Genomic DNA, 20593 nt, shown 5'->3' on the forward strand with positions numbered 1-20593 from the left:
TTTGAGGCGAAATACCCAAAAAGAAGTTTGTAAAAAATTAATTGTTGTTTATTGCAAAACATCTTTGAAAAAGTGAAATGGTATCAATATCGAGAGTGCATCAGATCGTTAAATATTTAGGATCTTCTGTAGCATTTTCCGAGAAGTTTTTCATATTTAAAAAAATGATAGTTTTATAGCAGAGGCCAGTGGACTGTAGATTGGCAATGCAAATAATAAGTCTGGAATAATTTAATAAATTAGAATGTTCTATGAAACAAGAACGGGTGCTATGAAACTATCAACTGGAAAAGTGAAGCGCAAAGTTGTTATAGCTATAAAAGAGTTTGAATAAAGTTTTGATGGGATAATGGGTTATATCGTATCGGTTTTCAGCGGCTTACCTGAAATCGTATTTCTGTAAAACGGAACTCCATTTAAAGACATGACTGCATGGACAGCGAATTCCTCGGGTTCATAGGTCATGTTCATGCAAGCTTTTTGGTTTAACCTATCCAGGATATAACCGGTGCAGCATCCGCATTGCCCCTGGAAGCAAGAGCAAGGTAATCGAAAAGACGGGAGCACCGGCTTTCGGGTTGTCGTAGATAAGATGGGAACAGGGCTTGACACAGCCGATATCGGAGGGGTCTCAGATACATTTTGCCCTGAAACTGAAATTTTATCGTGCAAGTAAAGGATTTTATGTTAAATTGTCACGTTCTGGAGCACTATGTACTTTTTACACTCAAGGAGCTTTTTATTGGCATGTCAACTGATAATAACCCCGCTTCACCAAAGAAGTCATCTTGGATCATTTTATCTGCGAAAATCGTGTACGGGGTTTCCGATTTTCGACCCTTTTACTGCTATGCAATCAAAAAAGTACCATATATCTGATGTGATCTTTTTAGGTCAAACTTAAAATGGTAAATTCAAAATTTGAAAAAGTTTGCGAGTTTAACAGTTACAGAGGAAACTCTAAAAAATGTCTGAAATGACCCTAGATTTTCTAAATAAATGTTTGGTTAAAAAGTACCCTATATTTTCTTATTTAAATGCGATACAGAAAAATGTTTTATGCAAAAGCGTATTTATAATGATTGCTGACTAATTTGCCATTTTCAGAATAAATCTACGGGGTCATGTAAAAACGTTGTCGTACCGAAACCCATTCTTCTTATATAGAACACGCTGCCAAATTTGTCATAACTTTGGAAGTGGCTAAATGCTCATTAGAGCGATTTGGTTTCTGTTTGAAGCGTTATCCTGCCCAATTTTATTTTTGTGAATCAGATATTTAATAAAAGTTAGGGATCTAAAATAAATACTATCTACAGGGCAAATGGAAAAGTGCAAAATTTCTCAACGTTTGGACGAAAAAGTGCTTCTTTGTGTCCCAACACCAAGTTTAAAGATGAACTAAATAGCTGGAATCGGTTTTTTATCTTTTTGGCACTTTCTTCTATTTACAGGATTATCTCAAAAATCAACTTTTTGGTCCGAGTGTCACGATCTAGAGCTCATGTTGAAGCCAAAACTTCATAGGCAATTTAAGACCAAACTTCGATCACAGAGTTGCATAAAAAATTACCTTAATCAGAACCGAAGTTGACTGTGAACTTTTAACTTCAACTAGGGCTTTAGATTTTGCTAATCGCTTCTAAAGAAAAACAAACACTGCTATACCAAGAATTGACCTTTTCAAAAAAAATCGAAAACCTTTTTCGAGACATGATGTCTATCTGAATGCCTGTGGTGTTGAAATACCAAAAAACGCTTTTTTGTCCAACTGAGAGCATTCGAAACTTTCACCAATTTTGCATTATTGTTTCATGTGCCACTGTAGAAAATATATCTGAAGCACTACGTTGTTCAAAATCACGCACTAGCCGAAAAAATAATTGCCCTAAATAACGCTTCAAATCGAAATAGAATCGCTAGCAACAATGAGAATATCAAATTTGTCAGTGTTGACACGTTGATTTGGTTGAGCAGTTTATATATTATATAGAATGTTAAAGTATGTGCAAGCTGATATTCTTAAAATAATATACTATGCATTTTTCCATCGCATAATAAGTTAAACCACCACGATCACCGGATCTAACACCTACAGAGTTGTTTCTTTGGGGAAAGTTGGAAAATAAGAGTCATTTTGACCCGAGAACGACCTGATCAAAGAATTTCTGAGACCCAGGCAGAAATAGAACCCTTTATAGAACACATTATGAATGCCTTAAAGTCCAGTCGAAAAAGTCTCTTAAGAGCGAAAAATTTCAAATTTTTATTTTCCCATTTTAAGTTGGGCCTAAGAAGATCACATAAACACGCAATACTCCTGAAAACAGCAACGCATCAGAAAGCCTATATATACATTTTTCAATAATTCAATTCTTAACAGCTATGAGATTTGATTTGATTTAAATGTACTCAACGGATTAGAAACATTCAAAATTTTCCTTTCGAACAATGGAGAACCACATTCCATAAATAAAACAATGAAGACCTGGCCCACTTGAAAGTATAATGAGCAGGCTAACACTAATGGAAATACGCTAGAAGCTCCTTTAAGAAGTTAGATAGATATGCGAGTAAAGTGATGAATATGCCCAAGAACAAAGACAAAGGCTGTAAGCTATCGAACAAGTAGCTATTAAAAGTTTGGGTTATACGCTGTGCGAGCCGTTCATGAATTCATAGTAAACACATAAGCGATGCCAGTGCATAGAATTTGTCATCCGAACTTCAGCATACTCATGCAAGAATCTATAATATCTTATGATCGTGACAGCATAGTTTCGGAACCAGCAAACGTTTGATCAGCCCTTAGAAATTTCAGCACAATTTAGAACTCAGTTCAGTCTCAAGCAGAGCTTGATTGAACAATGATATAGAACTTGTCTTAGCAAAATCAAAAGCTTAAGTGACGTTTTGTACTTCAATATCATTGCACCCTATATAAACGTTTAATTCTCGATCGGATATAAAAGCTGTATTGTTGTTTTCTAAATTCGAGCTGAATTCAATACTTTCTTCAATTTTTGGGCGCATAACTGAATTTTTCAATTTATAGGCGCAAAATATAAATTCTGACTGGTAGCAAGTTTCTCAAAAAACCATAAATGCAAGGCTTTCAGCGAAAAATTAAATGTATGTCACAGCGCGTTATAAAAGCATAGTAGGTATTTACCTGATTTTATTTCATTTATAACCGTAAATCCGATTAGCACAAAAACTGGCACCTGGCACGTTCTCATCTTATAATAATATATGAAGTAAAGTGAAACCCCAGTGTAAACTAAATACGGTTCGGAAAGAATAATGAGCGGCTCTTCTTTTGTACCACCTTCTTTCCTTTCTGGTTATTTATGCTTTCTCCTTATCACATTGCCTGCAGATGATCAATAATTCGAACTCCCGCCTGTAGAAACAATGTTGGTACATTACCCAATAACCTATTTTTGTTTAATTGAAGCCATTATGCAAAACCCACATAACAACTACGTCATCAACAACACAAACTTCTAGTCCGGCTTTAGACAAAAACAAAACATCCACTAAAATATGCATGTATGTGGCTCATTAAATCTGTTCTCCGCAAAGTTTTAGCCTTTGCTTTCATCTTAGCAATTTTAATTAAAAAAAAAACAAAAATTTCTATGTTTCATATAGGTTTATTTACAACATATTTCCTTCAAACAAAACATCAATAAATAAATAAATAATTTAACAGCAATACAACTACATAAATTTATCATATTACTCAAAGCCGACTTGTTGCATTTTTATTTTAATTAGTCAAATAAATAAATAAATAAATAAATAACAGTGCAAATGCAGACTAGATCTTGACAGTATTCAAAAGGTTTTTAATTTATCTTCATAACGCGACTTTGCCTTGCATTGTTTGATGCAGATTTAAAACTTCTGAACAACTCATCGTCATCATCGTTCTCATTCTCATCATCATCATCATCATCGTCATCATCGTCAGCCGCCCCGAAAGTCTCCGCGACACCATCAGCTATATCATCAAACACATCTTTGCCTTCCTTATCCTCGTCGTCGTTCTTCTGCGTGGTATTTGATGTTTTTGTTACCCCCGAAGGTTTTTCGTCAGACTCGTCACTGTCCTCGTCGCTGTCCTCGTCACTATCTTCCCCGCTTTCTGTGCTGTTCTCTCCGCTTTCATCATCATTGATTACATCTTCCACTGCTTCTGCAAGCGGGTCATCTTCAGGTTCCTCAGTAGTCGTTACTTGAGTCGTCGTTTCCAAAGCATCGGTAGGTAAAGTCGTGACGGTTGTGGTATCTATTGGCATATCTGTGGATGGTCCTGATCCTAATGTGGGCGACACATCCGAAGCGGCATCATCAGTTGTCGTGTTTGTTGAAACGGATTTTGTAGAATTATCACTTGCATCCATCGCAAGCATCAAAGTTTCGTTGGAAGCCGCTTCTACTGCCATTACTGAAGTAGTGGACATCTGAGTAGTAGAGTCTGAGGCAGATAGTTTAGAGGACGTTGGTTTGACTTCACTAGTAGGTTTGGGTTTCTGAGCAGAGACTCTTTTCTTTGTGGGTTTAGTTGCTACTGCAGGACGTCTGGTATAGCGGCGCTTTACAGGGGCTTTGGTGGTTGTTGAGGTTCTCCGCCTTTTGTTGCCTGAAAAAGTATTGCACAAATATTTTTAAATTTCAACTATTTAAAGATGCTTACTAGATGATGATGCTCCGCCTTGGAAGTAACCTCCAATAAAGTCGTCATCCAATACGCTGAAAGTTTCGTAGTCGCCTGAGTCAACGTCGTTCTCTGCGTCATCATCGTCGTCGTCATCATCATCGTCGTCGTCATCGTCATCATCAAAGTCAAAGTCATCGTCATCGTCGTCATCATCATCGTCATCATCGTCATCATCATCATCTTCTTCGATTACTGGAAGTGGTTGTGGAGGCTCAAGTTTCAAGCCTTCTGGGCCGAATCTGAAGCAAGACACTCTCATTGCCGCTTCAATGTCATTAGCTGATCGTAGCTCCAGGCCTAAACAGGCGTTAAAGTTTTCTGCCTTTCGTCCAATGTTGTAGACCCGTCCGCAAAATTTGGTTACTCCTCCTGGTAGTGGCATACATATGGGATCTGGCCTCCTACCTAAAGCATTAGAGGATTTTACACAATAGCAAATAAACTTGTAAACAATCGTACTTGACACAGTCGTATTAGTGAGGACTCGTTCTCCAAAACTCATGGAAATAGCGAGTCGATCTCCATTAAGATATTGCAAGGTGGCGCAACCTGGCCCTCTCAAAGCCACTACTGGCAAGTTAAACTCCCGGCAACAATTACAAAGCTTAGTGGAACAACTGCAATATCTATTCGCCGGTGATTCTTGTCTCTTATTGCCGACTTTGCCATTTTTCTTTGTTATTGCACCTTTTCTGAATTTTCTCAAATGATTTTTATCTGAAATGAAACAAAAGTTTCAAACGTTCTGGATAACACTGATCGTTCAACTTAATTGCTAGAGGGCGACATATCCATAATGATATTCGTTAAGAGAAGTCTTCAAGTGGAAAAATGATCTAATTAAACCGGATATTATGGGACATTTATTTAAAACAATGACCAATCTGTGGCAACTGCAGGCATTAAAAATTACAGTTTTTAAACCGAAATTTAAATTCTTTACAGGACGTCGGCGATTTTATCAGTTTGAATTGAACTCTCATCACGTGAAACCTACGGGGAAATTACTGAAAAGTAGGTTCGTTCCGAAGTAATTACCTGAGCGCATCTCTTTAAGAATTCCCTGGATATTGGAACCTGATACATCCATGGAATTTGATAACTCCAATCGAAACAGTAAACAAAATAGTTATAATTACGTTTTCCGTTTTGGATTGGATTTCAGTTTGATAGTAATAGGATTCGACTCGTTTTATGTAATTTAAAATCGATTTCTTCACACAAGGAAAAATGTTCCTGATACATTATCTACCCAAAATGTTTGAATGCACCGCTCGCCCCCCAAAGCCAGTGAAAATTCGTTACTCTAAAAATATAAACTCAGGAAAAGAAAACTCTTATTTCACGGCTGTTCCACGTTTCACATCTCTTTTCCGTTTCAATTTCAAGTGCATGCAATCTAGTTCCCCAAACATATGGGCACATTTAGCTCAAAGCTGCCGCTTGTATTTGGTAAAATATTGGGCCACTTTTACATTTATGCTTATTGATATCTGTTGCTTAATTACCAATTTGAATCTGGCTTTAAATTGGCCGCAAAAAATGACCATCGATAAATTATAATTATAATTGGTCCAATTTTAATAATAATTAATTTCATGGGTTAATTCTTCACGCCTATTTGATGAAAATGGAATTATGTACATGTTGTTTCATTAGAACAGCTCGAAATAATATACGTGATGTTCAGAAGGGATTTTTTCCTAGAATGAGGCAGTAATTATGAAATATTTAGTAGTAGTCGCTAGGCAGGGAAAATATTATTGTGTTCTTAAAAATGAGACTGCAGTAGTTTTTTTAGAAATTACTTCTCCCGATTTGCTTTGTAAATAAGCAGCAACTTTGCTGTAAGATGATTAAATCTTATTATTTGACTTGAAAAATATATATCTACGTTTCCAAATTAAATTTACCGCGGTGATTATGACAGTAAATCTTAAGCGAACTTTAAATACAAGTTTCTTATTACACAAAAGAAGATTGTTAGTTGATTCAAAAATAGGGTCGTTAAACATGCAACAACTATTAAATTTTGCTTCCTTCGTAAAGGGTAGAGGAGAAATGTTAAACCAATTTTTTTGATGTATCATCGATAAACCAATATCTCCTTAATAAAATCTTCAAGGATATTGTTCAATTGGCTTCCTATCTTTCTGTTCCATAGATAAATTGCCAATAACGTAACTATATATCGACGATAATGATTTGCCGGGGTGGGTGCTAAAATTTTATCTCATCTATTATGTTAGACGCCGCGAGACCTATTAAAACAAAACTATAGTTGCCGATAAGACTACCCTATTTTTATTTTCGCTATTTCTTGCTAAAATTATTCAAGTTTATCATTTTAATGTACGGCATTACAATTTGTCCTGGAAATCTAGACTTAATTACTTGGAAACTAGGGCTTAATAAGATGATCCGAGAATACGTTATTATACTTTGTAGACTAGAAATAAAATTTACCTATTGGATGCGTAATTCTAAACCGAAAATACTGTAGTTACTTTTCACAAAACGTATTTTAGATTACATTGAATATTTTCGATATTTTAATGTGATTCCCTCTGGCCATTGAAGCTACAAAGTAACATCAATCAACTGGCATGGCGGAAATCATTGTGAAATCGCTTTCTATTTTTCCTCACTAAAATGGACAAATTTGAGCCTCTGATAATTTATTCTACACATTTTTGAAATGGTGGAAACTGGCCTATTTATTTTCAGCAAAAAATGCGGCTCGATTCCTGGCTCGCTAACATCAAAATATGTGTATATGTGAGACCAAATGCGTACTATATTTGATAGTTTCTTAAAATTTCACACCAAAAAATTAAAAAATTTTGTAAATGTTTTCGAATGTGATATGTAAATAGTCCATACTTACGCTCTTCTCGAAGCCCGTGAATGAATTTTAATTGTTCCTATTGACGAAGCAAAACTGTGATGATATGAATCATTTTTAAGGAATTTGGAAGAATGTGTATTAAATAATTTCATCTAAAAAAATTCCTATAAATATTGTATTTTAACGTTGCTTGGTTTTTTATTTTTGGCCAATAGATTATTTTTTGCGATAGAAATCAATAATTAACTATGTACGCATATAACAGCTGATCTAGGACAAGATTTGAAGCAATAGACGTTATAAATTCCAGGTGCGCTTCTATTTTTATTTCACCTGCAAATCTCGGTTCAATGCTTGTCCTGTTGAAGCTCATAGAGTTAGGCGAACCATCAAAAAGAGTAAATAACGAATTTTGTCAATTACTGAGCGCAAAACCTAGAGCCAATTGTATTTTAGATGAGAAATTTACTTTAGCGTATAGTTGAAGAAAATCTATCTGCAATTTCCGTTATTAAAGATACCATAGACAAAGAGAGAGTTGAAAATTGCGGAAAGTTAAATGAGTAGTTCACTTTTGATAAAGCAATCTTACCTATAACAGCGGAGGCTGCGAAAGCTATTAGAACAAAAACCAAAAGCAGTTCAAAGATAAAAGACAGTTTCATGTTTGATAGCCCGGGTCTGAAAGCGCTGCTGACGTAGACCTGAAGGAAATTTAAACTCCTCTCTCCGATCCTGATTCACAAGCAGGCCACCTGCAAATGAAAAAGACGTGTTATTGCCATCGGCGTACGAAGTATGTGGTATTCGAACTAAATTGACAATTGATAGGAAACAGAGCATAAATAGGAGCCGATGCAAAACTTTGAAACTGGTGCTATTAATCCGCTGTGGAAAAAAATCTTCCTGGCGTTTCGTAAGAAATTATTTTCCACGGCGGCGTAAAACCTCGAAAAACACACCAGTTTACTCACAAACAAACCCTATGAGCTTCCTTAGGTGAAAATGTTTTAGACCAAATCAATCGATGATCTGAAAGCACCGCTTTGGTGAATACTTAATAAGTATTCCAATTACTACTCGAAAAAATGTTGATGAACCGCGGAAATTTTCTCAAAATCATCTGAATTTATTTACATAAATCCCGTAGCAGCGGCTGTGACTTCCCTGACTCACATCCGCGAATACTGTATTCAAATCCACATTTTTCATTTAATAAAAAAAAAATTGAAAATTTAAAAGAAAAAATTGGGTCGATAGCCTTTTTCTGTAGGAAATAAAGATTATTTATATATATATGTAAGAAAAAAAATTAATGCAAATGGCTGCGAGAACATTTGTGTTCCAATTCCTCTTGCAATGCATTCGTACCATTCAAATGTTCTTACAATATAGCAAAAGTTTTGCGCACCGGAAAATATTGCTCACTCCATCCAATGCTTTCGTTTCAGCTCTCCAAACTGATAATTATGATATATCGAAATATATTTTTGTGTAACGTAAGCTTTTGACTTCTGCGACGCAGCACGAACCTAGTTGGTAACGAGTTAGTGCTAAAAGTAATTTTGTGAAGTTCTCTTGAGGAATTTGTCTCTTAGAACTTCGGAAGTTATTACGGCACGTTTCGGCCTTGCCATGTCTAAACAATTACAATTCAATTTTTATACTGGAAAAAAATACGCCACTTGCTTTATAAAATTTATAGGATATGTGGAAGTCAAACTACTGTAATATTGGCATATCAGTTATCGAATTACCAATATTTGAAAAGGGGAGATTAGAAATGTACGTCAGTGTAAGAACATCGTAATTCACGGCTTTAAGGAACTTTCAAAATCACCGAAATTCAGTGAACTAGAAACGGGCAAATTGGGAAATCAGACAAATTGCCCCAAACTCATACTTTGAGCATATTTTAAACTGGAAATATCGCTTCCCTTCAATGCAGAACGGCAACAGTTTTTCATCAAATAAGTCCAAAAAGTGCTTAAATGTTCTTAACAGCATTGAGAGCTCCAATTTTCTGGTTTCAGAATACCAGAAGACCGATTTAACAAACATTCCAAAATGCTGTTAAAGGATTCTTTCCTGCCACCCTTAAAATCCTCGAATTTTTTCATATTAAAATATGTGCGCATAATTATTTTTCGCTAAGCCGGACGACCAATAAAGATGCTTTTGGTAAGTTCGGTTGGCTTTGTTATGGGAAGGGCTGATTTATTCGACAAAACTTTTAACCTTTTGTCATTGGTCTTAGTCAAAGTCAACTTTTATCATTTGAATTGTTCTTTAGACGAAGATTTACACAATACCGTTTTTGGTTTTGATGCCATTGCAATGATTCGATGAGATTGTTATTTAGTCATCGTGATTTATACCTGCGACCATTCGGCTTTTAGAGCGCTTAGTGTTCAACATTATCTGTCACTATAAATCACAAGAAATCACGAAATTCTAGTCGCCCAGCCACATTACGCAATTTGCAATGAACGAGATTCGTTTGAGGTATTTTCAAAATTACACCTTTTAAATCAAAAAGGGCGTAAAGTTTTTCGTTCAGCATGACAGCCTGATTCGACGGAAATGCATATTGCTTCCACAAAAAGCCTTTAGATTTACAACGAAAAAAGCAGGTTTTTTCCAAAATTACTTATGCACAGATTTTGGGTTGTTTAATTATAATTTTCTGAAGCAAATATGAATGAATTAAATCTGACGCGTTCACATTATTTAAATCAGAGATGTCTTCCAATCTGAATGTTCACCCTTCCGTTCTGCGTCTCAATCCCCCATTGAAAATTGTTGCAGCCATGTTATTTATTCAAGAAATTATGTTTTCTCCAAGAAGCAGCTTGGGTTTATCGGAATTCTTGCTCAAATTAGACAGTGATATTCTAATTGTGAGTTAGCTGATACTTAGCTTGTTAAAACAAGATAACAACAATAATTTACATCTGTTGTGGAATATTCAAATAAAAATTAATAATTAATTGAGACACTGTTCTAAACTTCCTCCATTATTGTACACGATTGTAGACGTTGGATTGAGAAGCAATAGCGCAATTTTATTCCGCATGTTATACCAGACTCTTGGGTCTAATCAAAAATTGCAACAAAAACAAATCATTTAGAAAAACTCACTTCAGGTTTTAAATAGTTACCGAATATTAAGTGCTCCAAAACTGCAAAATAACAGGAAAGTCGTAGAGGATTGAATTATATATCGGCCTAATACACAAGTTTCATTACACGTTTGCGTTTCAGTTCTGCAGCTAATTAAAGTCGTGAAAAGCAATTATCATAGCGCAAATTCAAATTAAAATTGAGTGCTCATTGCACTAATATTAATTAATATAATTATCATCAATTAGGACGTGCGAAAGTGAGGAATTGTTTCCAAAGTTATTTATTCGAAAGTAAACTGGAAATGAAAACAGGGTTAACATGGACTATTCAGCATGAGGAAACATGCACAGAAACCTGTACTCGATTCATTTAGAGTGGAAGTTTAAGAGAAATTGCCTGACAGCTATACAAACTAAACTCAATAGGCAAATTTACGTGCACTGAATAGTGTTCAGTGATTATTTTTGTTTTCATGCTGTAATTAACGGCAATTAAAGTCTTCAGAATTTATTTACACTCGTTTTCCTTCATTTACCAGCACTGCATGCAAACATATGAAAAACTTTCTTTTAGGCGCGCTCTTCAACGAATTTGATCTGCTATTAAGTTCAAGGCTTTTGGAAGAGAAAGTTTCGGATGCTGTATGTTCAAAATACATGAACCGAGAAATTCATAGAATTGCGATTTTGTTGTAATTTATTCGCTAAATTTTCATTTAAAATTCAAAAACAAACGCTTCAATTCGATTTCGGTAATAGGGTAAACTGTGCACATTTCCAATTTCAAATAAAATCATAAAATATATTAATTGGCCAATATTGAATCGCCCATAATGTAATACAAACAGTTTACTATTCAATTTTCCCTACCGAGGGCATACAAAGGCATTTGCTCTGTTCTCTAAATTGTCTATTTACAATTTACAATATTTACTTGTTATTTCGCTAATCAAATCTAATATTTAACGGTGTGAACTAATGCGTTTTAACGTAAATCTGAAGAGCTGATAACCACTAATTAAGCAATGAAAAATTGTCTTAATTAGAGAATGTGTTATCGGTTTGCTTAAAAAGTAATTTCCATGGGGATTTTCCAATGCATATTTTTATTTGTATTTTTATGTAAGGATTTTTGTTTGTCCAGCTGATGCTTGTAAATGAAATAAATGAACTCAGACTTTTCCACGTTAGCAAATTTGCTTGTTCTTAATGGTATTTCAAGAAAAAATACTCAATATACAAATACTAAATCTAATCACTTTTTCGCAAGCATGAACGACTTGCATCTTCAGAGGTCGTTCGCTGAGAAACTGACCAGTATCAAGTAAGCCCGCAAAACCCCTTTTCATAAATTAAGCAAAATTTCAAAATCCATTGTTTTCGTCAAACAAACCCAATTTAAAATTATAATCTACACACATTTTAAAAATTTTGGAACGATATCAGAAAACACCCTGTATACAACGTGAAGCCACAAATAAACCGTTATAGCCGGCAGGGCATTTAAATTGAATACTCTGTTGTTATTTAAAGTAGTATCACCTCCGAATTGAATTTTAAGTCAGTAAATTTACGCAAAAAAGTTGAAAACGAGATGCTGGTGAAAAGATTTTATATCCCCTGGGTGTCGCATGATAGGCGCTATTGATAAATATTACTTTTTTCGTAGCGCTGATTCTAAAGGCGTTTAAAGGGGTGAAAATGATAATGAAAAAAATGGGGACCTAAGTCGGGGCTGCTTCCTGTGCACTAAGGAGGAAGCAGAAATTGAATAAAGGGTAAGTGAAAACGGAATAAAAAATGTATCTGATTAATCGGCGATTTGGAGTTCCACCAAATACACAAAGCAAAACGCACACAAAAATCAACACTCTACCGGGATCATCACACTTTTTAATTGAAGTTTCACCAAGGCATATTTAGGTCCACGAATTAAATATCCATTGTATGCCAGATTCGCATTAAATTTCTCACTGCACTTACCTTTCAGACACAATAGATAAAATCCGATTTAAAAAAAATTGCTATGAGGCCAGTGTGCACTTGAACAAAAACTGTAAAAGTCTGATTGAAATAGTTCTTGATACACGATTCTTCTTCGGAACTACTTGCGAGGAAGGCATGAAGAAAGGAGGGGTCACAAATGTCGGTCAACCGACTGTTTGGGTTGTACAAAACCTATCCGGTACAGAGCATATCAAATACGTGCTGGTGGTACCAAACATAAACATTTTGGTGAAAGAACTCACGGAATGTTAAACCTGAGAAGGAGAAAGCCGAAATGTTGAAACCCATTTCATTGGCAGACAACACGTGCTTTTTAATCTTCAATATCGAATTCAACTGGTTGCAACATCCGCTTTAAGATTCCTGGTCACTGTTGTTAACTCCATTTAAGCTCCAGAAAATCTAATTATTGCAAACTGCCCTCTACTCAGCTTCTGTTCTGCACCTAGTTCCCAAACATATCCACTCAAAGAGGTCAAGGCACGTTCCTGGCAAAATTTATCTTATTAAATTTGCTAAATTTTCGATACGGTTTTGTAGCTGTGCAAACAGAAGGCAGAACAGAAAATTTCTTTAATAAAGTGGACATTTTCAATGATATTTTCACAAGGAAATTTTTGTAACACGTATCAAGCCTGGACTCGTGATTTTTCCAAATCTAATTTGGCTTTCACGTAACAGCTTTCCAAAAAAAGCGAGGTAATAGAGTAGCCAAAACTGAATTTATGTTTTTATTGATTGGAAATTGGACGAATGCGGTTTGTTAAAATGACCGCCTTAATCAACAGTGATGGGGCGTGGAAAATATTTACCTGGATCCCGTAAACGCATTAATAATATGTTTCAATGTCCTAACGATAAAGGATTTACGCCCCTTCGAAATAGGATGAGCTAAAATATAGTTTCATTTTTTTAACAGGCAGCCGAATAAGGCAAGCAAAGCAAAGAAGAATAATTAGAATTTTCAAGATTAGTACTCAAAATGCTTTTAGCTAGAACACCAGAAATGGTAAATGATGTTTTCAGGTGTAGAAAACGACGCCTGCAGCTTTTTTATACAGCGTTATAAATTTGCGTTCTTTGCCCTTTTCACCATTTATCTTATATTTTATTTGCCAAATATCTACCACTATCTTGGAATGCCGAAATAATATTGCTGTTCAATCGAATTTAAATACTTTTCACCTTTACCGTCAGTTCGAACTTGGATTTCTGATCAATTTTTCCAATTATCTGTCAAGTTAAAAACCAGACGGCCGAACTAACCAAATCATAAATCTTGCTTGTAGCCCAAAAAAAGCACATGGCTTATCCCATTTTTCCTGCAAATCCGGGCAACAAGTTATCAGAGTCTTCTCGGAAGAGAGTGTTTTGTATTACAGATGTCATTGCATGTCTCCATATAAAGTAACTTCTTCCAAAGTTATTTTCCAGCTAAATGATTAAAGTAACGAAGAGTATATCCAGCTGCTTGGCTGCAATAATATATAGTTCTCGACATATATAAAGAGAGAGTAGAACTATTCTGACACCTTAAAAACATGTAATTTATGGTTTACAGGGAACAGTTCGGTTGAACGCTCTTGTTTCCAGGATTGTTTCAGCAACATTTTACGTGTTGGAAATCGGGGGACTTTTCAGTAGTTCGTTCAATTTTTTTGTCGACGTCCGCAAGTTTGAAATTTATATTACCCTCAATTTTTCCGCAAATATGAACAAAAATCGTAAGGCACTGTTGAAATGGATTTTCTCGAATTTAATGCGCTAATTAACTAACGTTGTTAATCGAAAAAATCGTGCACTAATGTCTAAACCTAAACTACAGATAATAAGAGAAACAAACATTTTGCATTAGTGAAAATAGAAAGTGAAAATGATTAGGAAGTCAGACGGGTCGGCTTTTTTGTGAATGGAAAGCGGTGGTCAGGAGTTCGTAGATGTGGCCCGACAATTAAAACTGACTAATTGGCTAAATAAAACTGGGGCAATTTTGCTAATAATCCAGTCAATTTAATGAGTGTCTAGTCTTGCAGTTGCAGGGCATGAGAAAAGTGACTCTGGATAATTGTAAAAACGAAGTAATACACTCCAACAAAACCATCAAAAAATTTCAGAAGCCCACTCTTGAAATCCAAATTACAGTTTAAAGTATACATTTCACAGTGGTTTGGTCGATTAAAGTGCAAGGTGAAGGCAGCATAAAGTAAAGGACGAAGAAAGATTCGGGTGACCCAGTGACCTGCAAAGCGGTTAAAGACACTGAGGAAAACATTTTTCGAGGCATGGTTGGCAACCTAACCGTCGCCAAAGAGAAGAACCGAAGCAAAGAGTTGTGAAAAGCGTGTGTCGCATATTAAAAGTGGCGACGAGCTTTCAATTCGTTTAAAACCGATATTCCAATGCAAACCTAATCATCAGAAATTTAGTGAAACATGCGGGCGTGCGTGCTCTTTCTTCTTGTTGCGGCCTTTTCATTTGGCATGCCACATTTGTCTTCGGCTGCGGACATATTCGGTGAGTTTCCGTTCCCTTATTAATGCTTTAACTTACATAAATTATAACTTTAGGACTTTGAAATATGTCTCTTTGGATTAACGGCATTTGTTCACACCTACTTATTACAACGATAATTAGCTGTTTGCAATTCAGGTTCAACATTTGCTCATTGGAAAAAGGCATATGTGATAATTATTCACTGTTTATGTAGCGGAAATTAAAAACTGGTTAAGTTAAAATTGATTTTGTCTGCCGACCTGCAATATAACAAATCACAAAGGACTAACAGGTGAATGGGGAGCTCAAATACTGTACATAGACGGCAAAGGAAACTGTTTCCTCATTGCTGTCATTTACCCGTAGCTATTATTGCGAGCGGCGCTGTTTAAATTGATTTAGTGCAAACAGGAGTAAATCAGTAATTACGGAATAGCCAAGCTATCGATAAATACCAACTAGTTAATAACAATGGTTATTTTAATGAGATCCGAGCTAATCCAAAAGGCTAGTTTCCGACCACAAATTAGCTCATTTCCATTATGCAGAATCAGTGTGGAATGCAAACAGGCTGAGATTTTTGCAGGAAATTCAAAATTACACTTATTTTTACCTTACTGTACCCTTTGTTGGCAATAATTCACCAATTTGGAAAGCGATCGCCGTTTTCAATAACAACGAAAATTTCAAAAATTTACCAACTGGACTGGAAACCATCCACCTGGTTTCATTTTAAATACTGGAAAATATTTCCATGAGACACCAACCACTGGGAACATGAATTTTGGCACGAATAAAAATATTTGCCTAATTTCCTGCCGCTTTGTAACAAATTTACCTCGAAAAAATGCATTAAATGGAAAATATGGCTTTGTCAGGATAGAATGTTCAATTTTCCATATCGAGCTAATATTCTGTCAGTATCAATAACAGGCAACAATCAGTGCAATTATTTTCCATTGTATGCGCAAATATTAAAGAGTAGAGAAACTTTAGTAGGACTAACTTTGATATTCAGGTTACTTCCTGGCAGATCCAGATGCCGAAGGTAGAGAAAGCGAAGATGAAAATTTAAGAACTTGCGAATGTCGAGAAGCAACATGCATGTGCTGTGTGGACTTCAATTTGACCTACATCGATTTGGGAGGTCCAGGTAAGAAGTTAGCCAGTTTTCCATTAACACCGTACGGTATTTTCAAAACGTATTTTGCTAAAAGAATGATCTGAACAAATTGAGTTAGTTCACTATTTCCAAAAGCACAGTTTCCAGCAAAAAGTAAACGAAACGGAACTTTTCATCGAACGCTAAAGTTCGGAACTTGCAAGGAAAAGATTCTTCCAATTAAACCTAACAGTGAAGTTGAGATTTAACTAAATATATTAGTTTAGATATTTTTCCGTCGCTCAGGATTTAATGGCGTAATTAAAAGGCTTTGTTTCGACATTTAGAGCAAAAAGTTGAGCATAGGCTGCATAGCAAAAGAATCAAGTTTACGGGGGTCGTGCTTAAAACTGAGGAATTTTTGGGCTTTTAAGCCGCCGTGGAAAGGAATTTCTTCCTGACGTTTCGCAAGCAGGAGTGGCTTGCATCTTCAGATATTGGTAACTCGGCGCAACAGCCATCTCCGAAAAACATCAGGAGCCATTAAACGCCTAAAAAATCTCACCAGCTTGCAAAGTTTTGGCATATACAGTGAGTCTCAGAATAATGTCTAAATTCGTTCAAAATTCAGAGGACTGTTTTTCGGCAAAATGCTCCCACCGGTCAATTTTTCTTTGTAAATGTATTTTTCTAACTGAATTCCTGGTCCAAAAAACGTTACAATCATCAACTTTTTTTTTTAATGGACGCAGCTTATTCTTATTCCAATTTTCTGTTGTCCAATAGGGACAATTTTGTCCGTTCACATAAGGATTCAAGCTGAACGTCGAGTCGACTGCGTTTACGGAAAAAAAAACCATGTTTTTTACTAAATTGTTATCTAGATTGCATATATTTTTCGTGCAAAACTTATTTTGCCTTTTGCACTGGAATAACTTTGTAGGGATAATATTTGTGCTTCCAGCTATTCGGCGATCAACATATTTCCGCATATGTAAATTGGCCCCACTTTGCCAAAACGGAATTTTCTACCACAGAAAGTAAAACGTCGAGTTGTTCATTTTGATCTCGAGCAGAACGTCCAGACTTAGGCAGATCTCTGAATTTAGCAATATCGGTTTTTTCGCGTTCCGTTAACTTTCCCCATTTTGAAAACTGCAAAAGCAAAACTAAGCTGACGCACGCAAACTATTGTTTTTTTATCGCCCTAAAGACGATTTTGAAGGCATCTTGTTATTTTCGAAAACTATTTTTCACCTCGTAAATTTCGGAAGTCCTTTTGAGTCTAGGTATAGAACCTGAATCATATTTGGAATTCAATGGAGAATTAAAAATTTAAATAGAAAATAGGTGCTTCAATCCCAAAAAAAATTAAAAACCGGATCTAAAAATAAAAATTTCTGAATCTGAGCTCCTTTTCGAAAATACCATCGCTGAAATTCAAATGATTTGGACTTTACTTCTAGGACTCATTGTAGAATGAAATCGATTTTAAATTATTTTCTGGATTGGCTGGAAAGCGAGGGCAATTTTTCAACTAATTTGAAATTAGTAATTATTTGCGAGCAGTAGTTAAGTGCCACTAAATTACTACAATATAGGTTAATTAGCTTATGAAATATCAGCATACTTGGCGAATATATATCACGCGAAATCACTGTCAGAAAGTGAATCAATCAAGTTTCCCAAGTTCCGCCACCGGATCCATACATCATCTATATACATAAATTCTCACTACGTTAAAAGTAATAATGATGCTACGTGTGGGAGTCAATATTGATCAGCAGAAAAAGTGAAGTCCTGCGGTGCTTTGAAGCTTGAAATTTGCAATTTTTATCTGACCCAGAAAAATTCTATTATCGAAAACCGTTGTTAGACGGGACAAGTTCGATGCTTGTAGGTGCTTAAGGTATTTTATTCCATCGTGAATGTTCTTGCCTCATGGTAATGCATTGTACAAAATGTATCCACATTGAAAGTTGCCCCATTCTACCGCAAACTTCTTTTTCAATCTAGAACTCGATTCCATTCACTGACAGTTTTTATCCATTCTTGATTAGGTTGTGTGCAAATGAAGTATATCTCCCAAGAAAAAGGACTGAAACTGAATGTCTCATACGGTGAAAGTCTTTTACATAGCCAAGAGGTGAAAGGACCTAATCCCGATGCGACATGCATGTCCTTACTGACGGATATTGCCGGAATATGTGCCCGGTTTTCGAATTTGTTACCGCACAACGAGGGTCTTAGAGGGTGTTTACTTCTTGAGCCTAAGTTATTGAAGGCGGTTACAGCCACTTTTAAAATAGGCTGTTTTACCATGGGTCCTGATGGGATGAAGCTCGAGGAAGGAAATGCCACTGCTTCCGAGCCCCAGCTAGTCGAAAATTTAACCGAAGGCCCTCAAAACCAGTAAGTACCTAACGCAGTTACCATCTCAAAAATTAACTGACCCCAAATGTGCTTTAAATTGCTTCGACCTTAAACAGAACTTTGTTTATCCGCGGGTATTCTCCATTACGATATTATGGGATAAATTATTCCCACTTCTTACTCAGCCAAGCAGGGCTTTATCATCTTGTAAATGATAGCAAAAGCAACAAACCTTCTTGTTGGGTTTTCTGAAATACGCAATCATAAAATGTCAAAGATAATAAACGGCGGATGTGTTGTGGAAGAGAAGAGACGCATAGCCCGAAAATGTGGATAAATGGTAATAAAGACAGCAGCAATATTTTTAACGAATTGAACAGTTTGAGCGCCCTTGCTTGTGTTCTTCGTACTAAAAAAATACTTCGGACGTTTCTCAGTTTGGTCTTTCATTGTAATGGCATGCACTCGATTAAAGCTCATGTTAATCTTCAAAGGATGTGGCTCTGGTTTAATTAAGCAGCTCCGAATGCGCCGGATAATGAAAGGGCGAATAATGTTTTAGGAATGAGTCTGCAATCATCAACGAAGACTTGCTCAGTGTAGTAAATGAGACGGCCGAGAAAGGACTGGCATTTTTGGGTAGTCTATTTGGACTAACCTTTGAAGAGTCGGCAGACACGGAAACCGATGGTATAACTAATGATCACATTGGCGCTAGTGAAACCACTAAGCCAAATAACACTGCAGATTTGACCTGATAAGGGATGCAATGGGCTGCTGATCTAAATCATCGATGAAGAAGGCACTACCACTACTATAAGCACCATGTATACTTTTTGTGAACTTGGAAATTATTTATTTTTTTTAGTTGCTCAGTGTTTTTTTTCTCATGCGAACTAGGACATTTGGTAGGCAATAAGTCAGCAATTGCGCAAAATGCACAGAACTGCGACCCTTAACAAAAGCATAGCTCTGACACCCTCATAAAGATATATATCCCGAACAAGTTTGCAGAGTAATTTTCAGCAATGTACAAACGTATCATGCACATGCTAGCTAACAAATATGTGTTGTAGATGCACGGCCGTCATATGAGATTATTAATGTACTTAGTCAGGCTAAGTGTCCCACAGGAAAATTTACCATTTGAATTCGAACTAGACCAGTCATTTGCGATTTAATTAGTGCACCCTAGAGTTTATTTACTTACCATGCCAATTATACAAACTGGGAGCAATGTGGAGATTATTAACTAATGGTTATAACTGTATCTAGTTGTTTTAATAAGCAGCAAAGGCTTGGAGTCGGTGATGAGACTTTAATTAGCCTTTCTTCGAAGCAAATGGCTATTAATTTAATTTTTTTAGACAAGACCGTATTTGTTATGGTCTTGGACAAGAAGAGTTTTTAACAGGGAAGGAAATATTTGACAGGGACCTATTACAGACTCAGTAAGACCGAAAAAACACCATAGAGGAGAAATTACTTATGCAGAAGTTTTATTGAATCACTTGAAATTCTCGCGTAAATGGTCCTCAATTGATTAATTAAATTTACCCTGATACCTTGCCTACTAAAATGGAGAACGTGAATTTTCTTCGAAAGTTAGTGTTCAAACTGTTGATAGGCACAATATTCAAATATTAAAACTAAGCTGACGCACGCAAACGAATGTATCTATTTTTTTTTATCGCCCAAATATTGGGTGTGGAAATTAATAAGCGCCCCAACCCTCAATCTTACTTATCTTATCTATATCTATATCTATCTTATAGAACTTACCTAAGACTGTTAATTTTAACGAATTTACTTCGGCATTTTTCGCATGTATTTTTGGGCTTTATTGAAATTATCCAATTGTGTATCTACGTATACCGGGTGGTGTTTCGTCAGCAAGGGCGGATCCAAGGGGGGGGGGG

The 20593-nt window shown here is 35.9% G+C and overlaps 3 protein-coding genes across 4 annotated transcripts in view; 1 reads left to right on the plus strand and 2 right to left on the minus strand.

Annotated features, from left to right (window-relative positions):
• The window catches only part of LOC109532850, an 8034-nt gene extending 4567 nt beyond the window's left edge, over positions 1 to 3467 (minus strand). Inside the window, exons 1-2 of the mRNA XM_019897916.1 lie at positions 3173 to 3467; positions 384 to 653 (exon numbers count right to left, since the gene is read on the minus strand). Of these exons, the coding sequence (XP_019753475.1) occupies positions 384 to 653; positions 3173 to 3239 (337 nt within the window). The 5' untranslated portion in view covers positions 3240 to 3467. The remainder of the gene's footprint in view (positions 1 to 383; positions 654 to 3172) is intronic.
• A 475-nt stretch (positions 3468 to 3942) lies between these two features.
• LOC109532948 (coiled-coil domain-containing protein 1) lies at positions 3943 to 12882 on the minus strand (the record flags this gene model as incomplete). Its single annotated transcript, XM_019898102.2, is given in 5 exon segments — positions 3943 to 4648; positions 4703 to 5131; positions 5186 to 5443; positions 8167 to 8329; positions 12683 to 12882. Coding segments are annotated over 4 exon segments (1466 nt in total), but the record flags the coding sequence as incomplete, so codon positions are not given.
• Positions 12883 to 14866: 1984 nt separating this feature from the next.
• Positions 14867 to 19544, plus strand: LOC109532952. 2 transcript variants are annotated; one of them, XM_048660584.1, is made up of 5 exons: positions 14867 to 15220; positions 16218 to 16352; positions 18362 to 18713; positions 19237 to 19364; positions 19422 to 19544. In XM_048660584.1, the coding sequence occupies exons 1-5, from the start codon at positions 15139 to 15141 to the stop codon at positions 19430 to 19432; spliced, it is 708 nt and encodes a 235-aa protein (XP_048516541.1). In that variant the 5' UTR covers positions 14867 to 15138; the 3' UTR covers positions 19433 to 19544. The 2 variants fall into 2 exon arrangements, with proteins under 2 accessions (XP_048516541.1, XP_019753666.1); XM_019898107.2 differs by having other exon boundaries at positions 19237 to 19544.
• Positions 19545 to 20593: the final 1049 nt, after the last annotated feature.

Source organism: Dendroctonus ponderosae, unplaced genomic scaffold (assembly GCF_020466585.1).
Source record: "Dendroctonus ponderosae isolate FM_Combo_2020 unplaced genomic scaffold, Dpon_F_20191213v2 Dpon_F_20191213_1, whole genome shotgun sequence".
Lineage (NCBI taxonomy): Eukaryota > Metazoa > Arthropoda > Insecta > Coleoptera > Curculionidae > Dendroctonus > Dendroctonus ponderosae.

Coding starts and splice junctions, on each gene's coding strand:
- LOC109532952 (XM_019898107.2), top strand. CDS start 15,139: ATGCGGGCGTGCGTGCTCTTTCTTCTTGTTGCGGCCTTTTCATTTGGC. Junction 15,221..16,217: donor TTCGGCTGCGGACATATTCG/GTGAGTTTCCGT, acceptor TTTGATATTCAG/GTTACTTCCTGGCAGATCCA. Junction 16,353..18,361: donor CATCGATTTGGGAGGTCCAG/GTAAGAAGTTAG, acceptor ATTCTTGATTAG/GTTGTGTGCAAATGAAGTAT.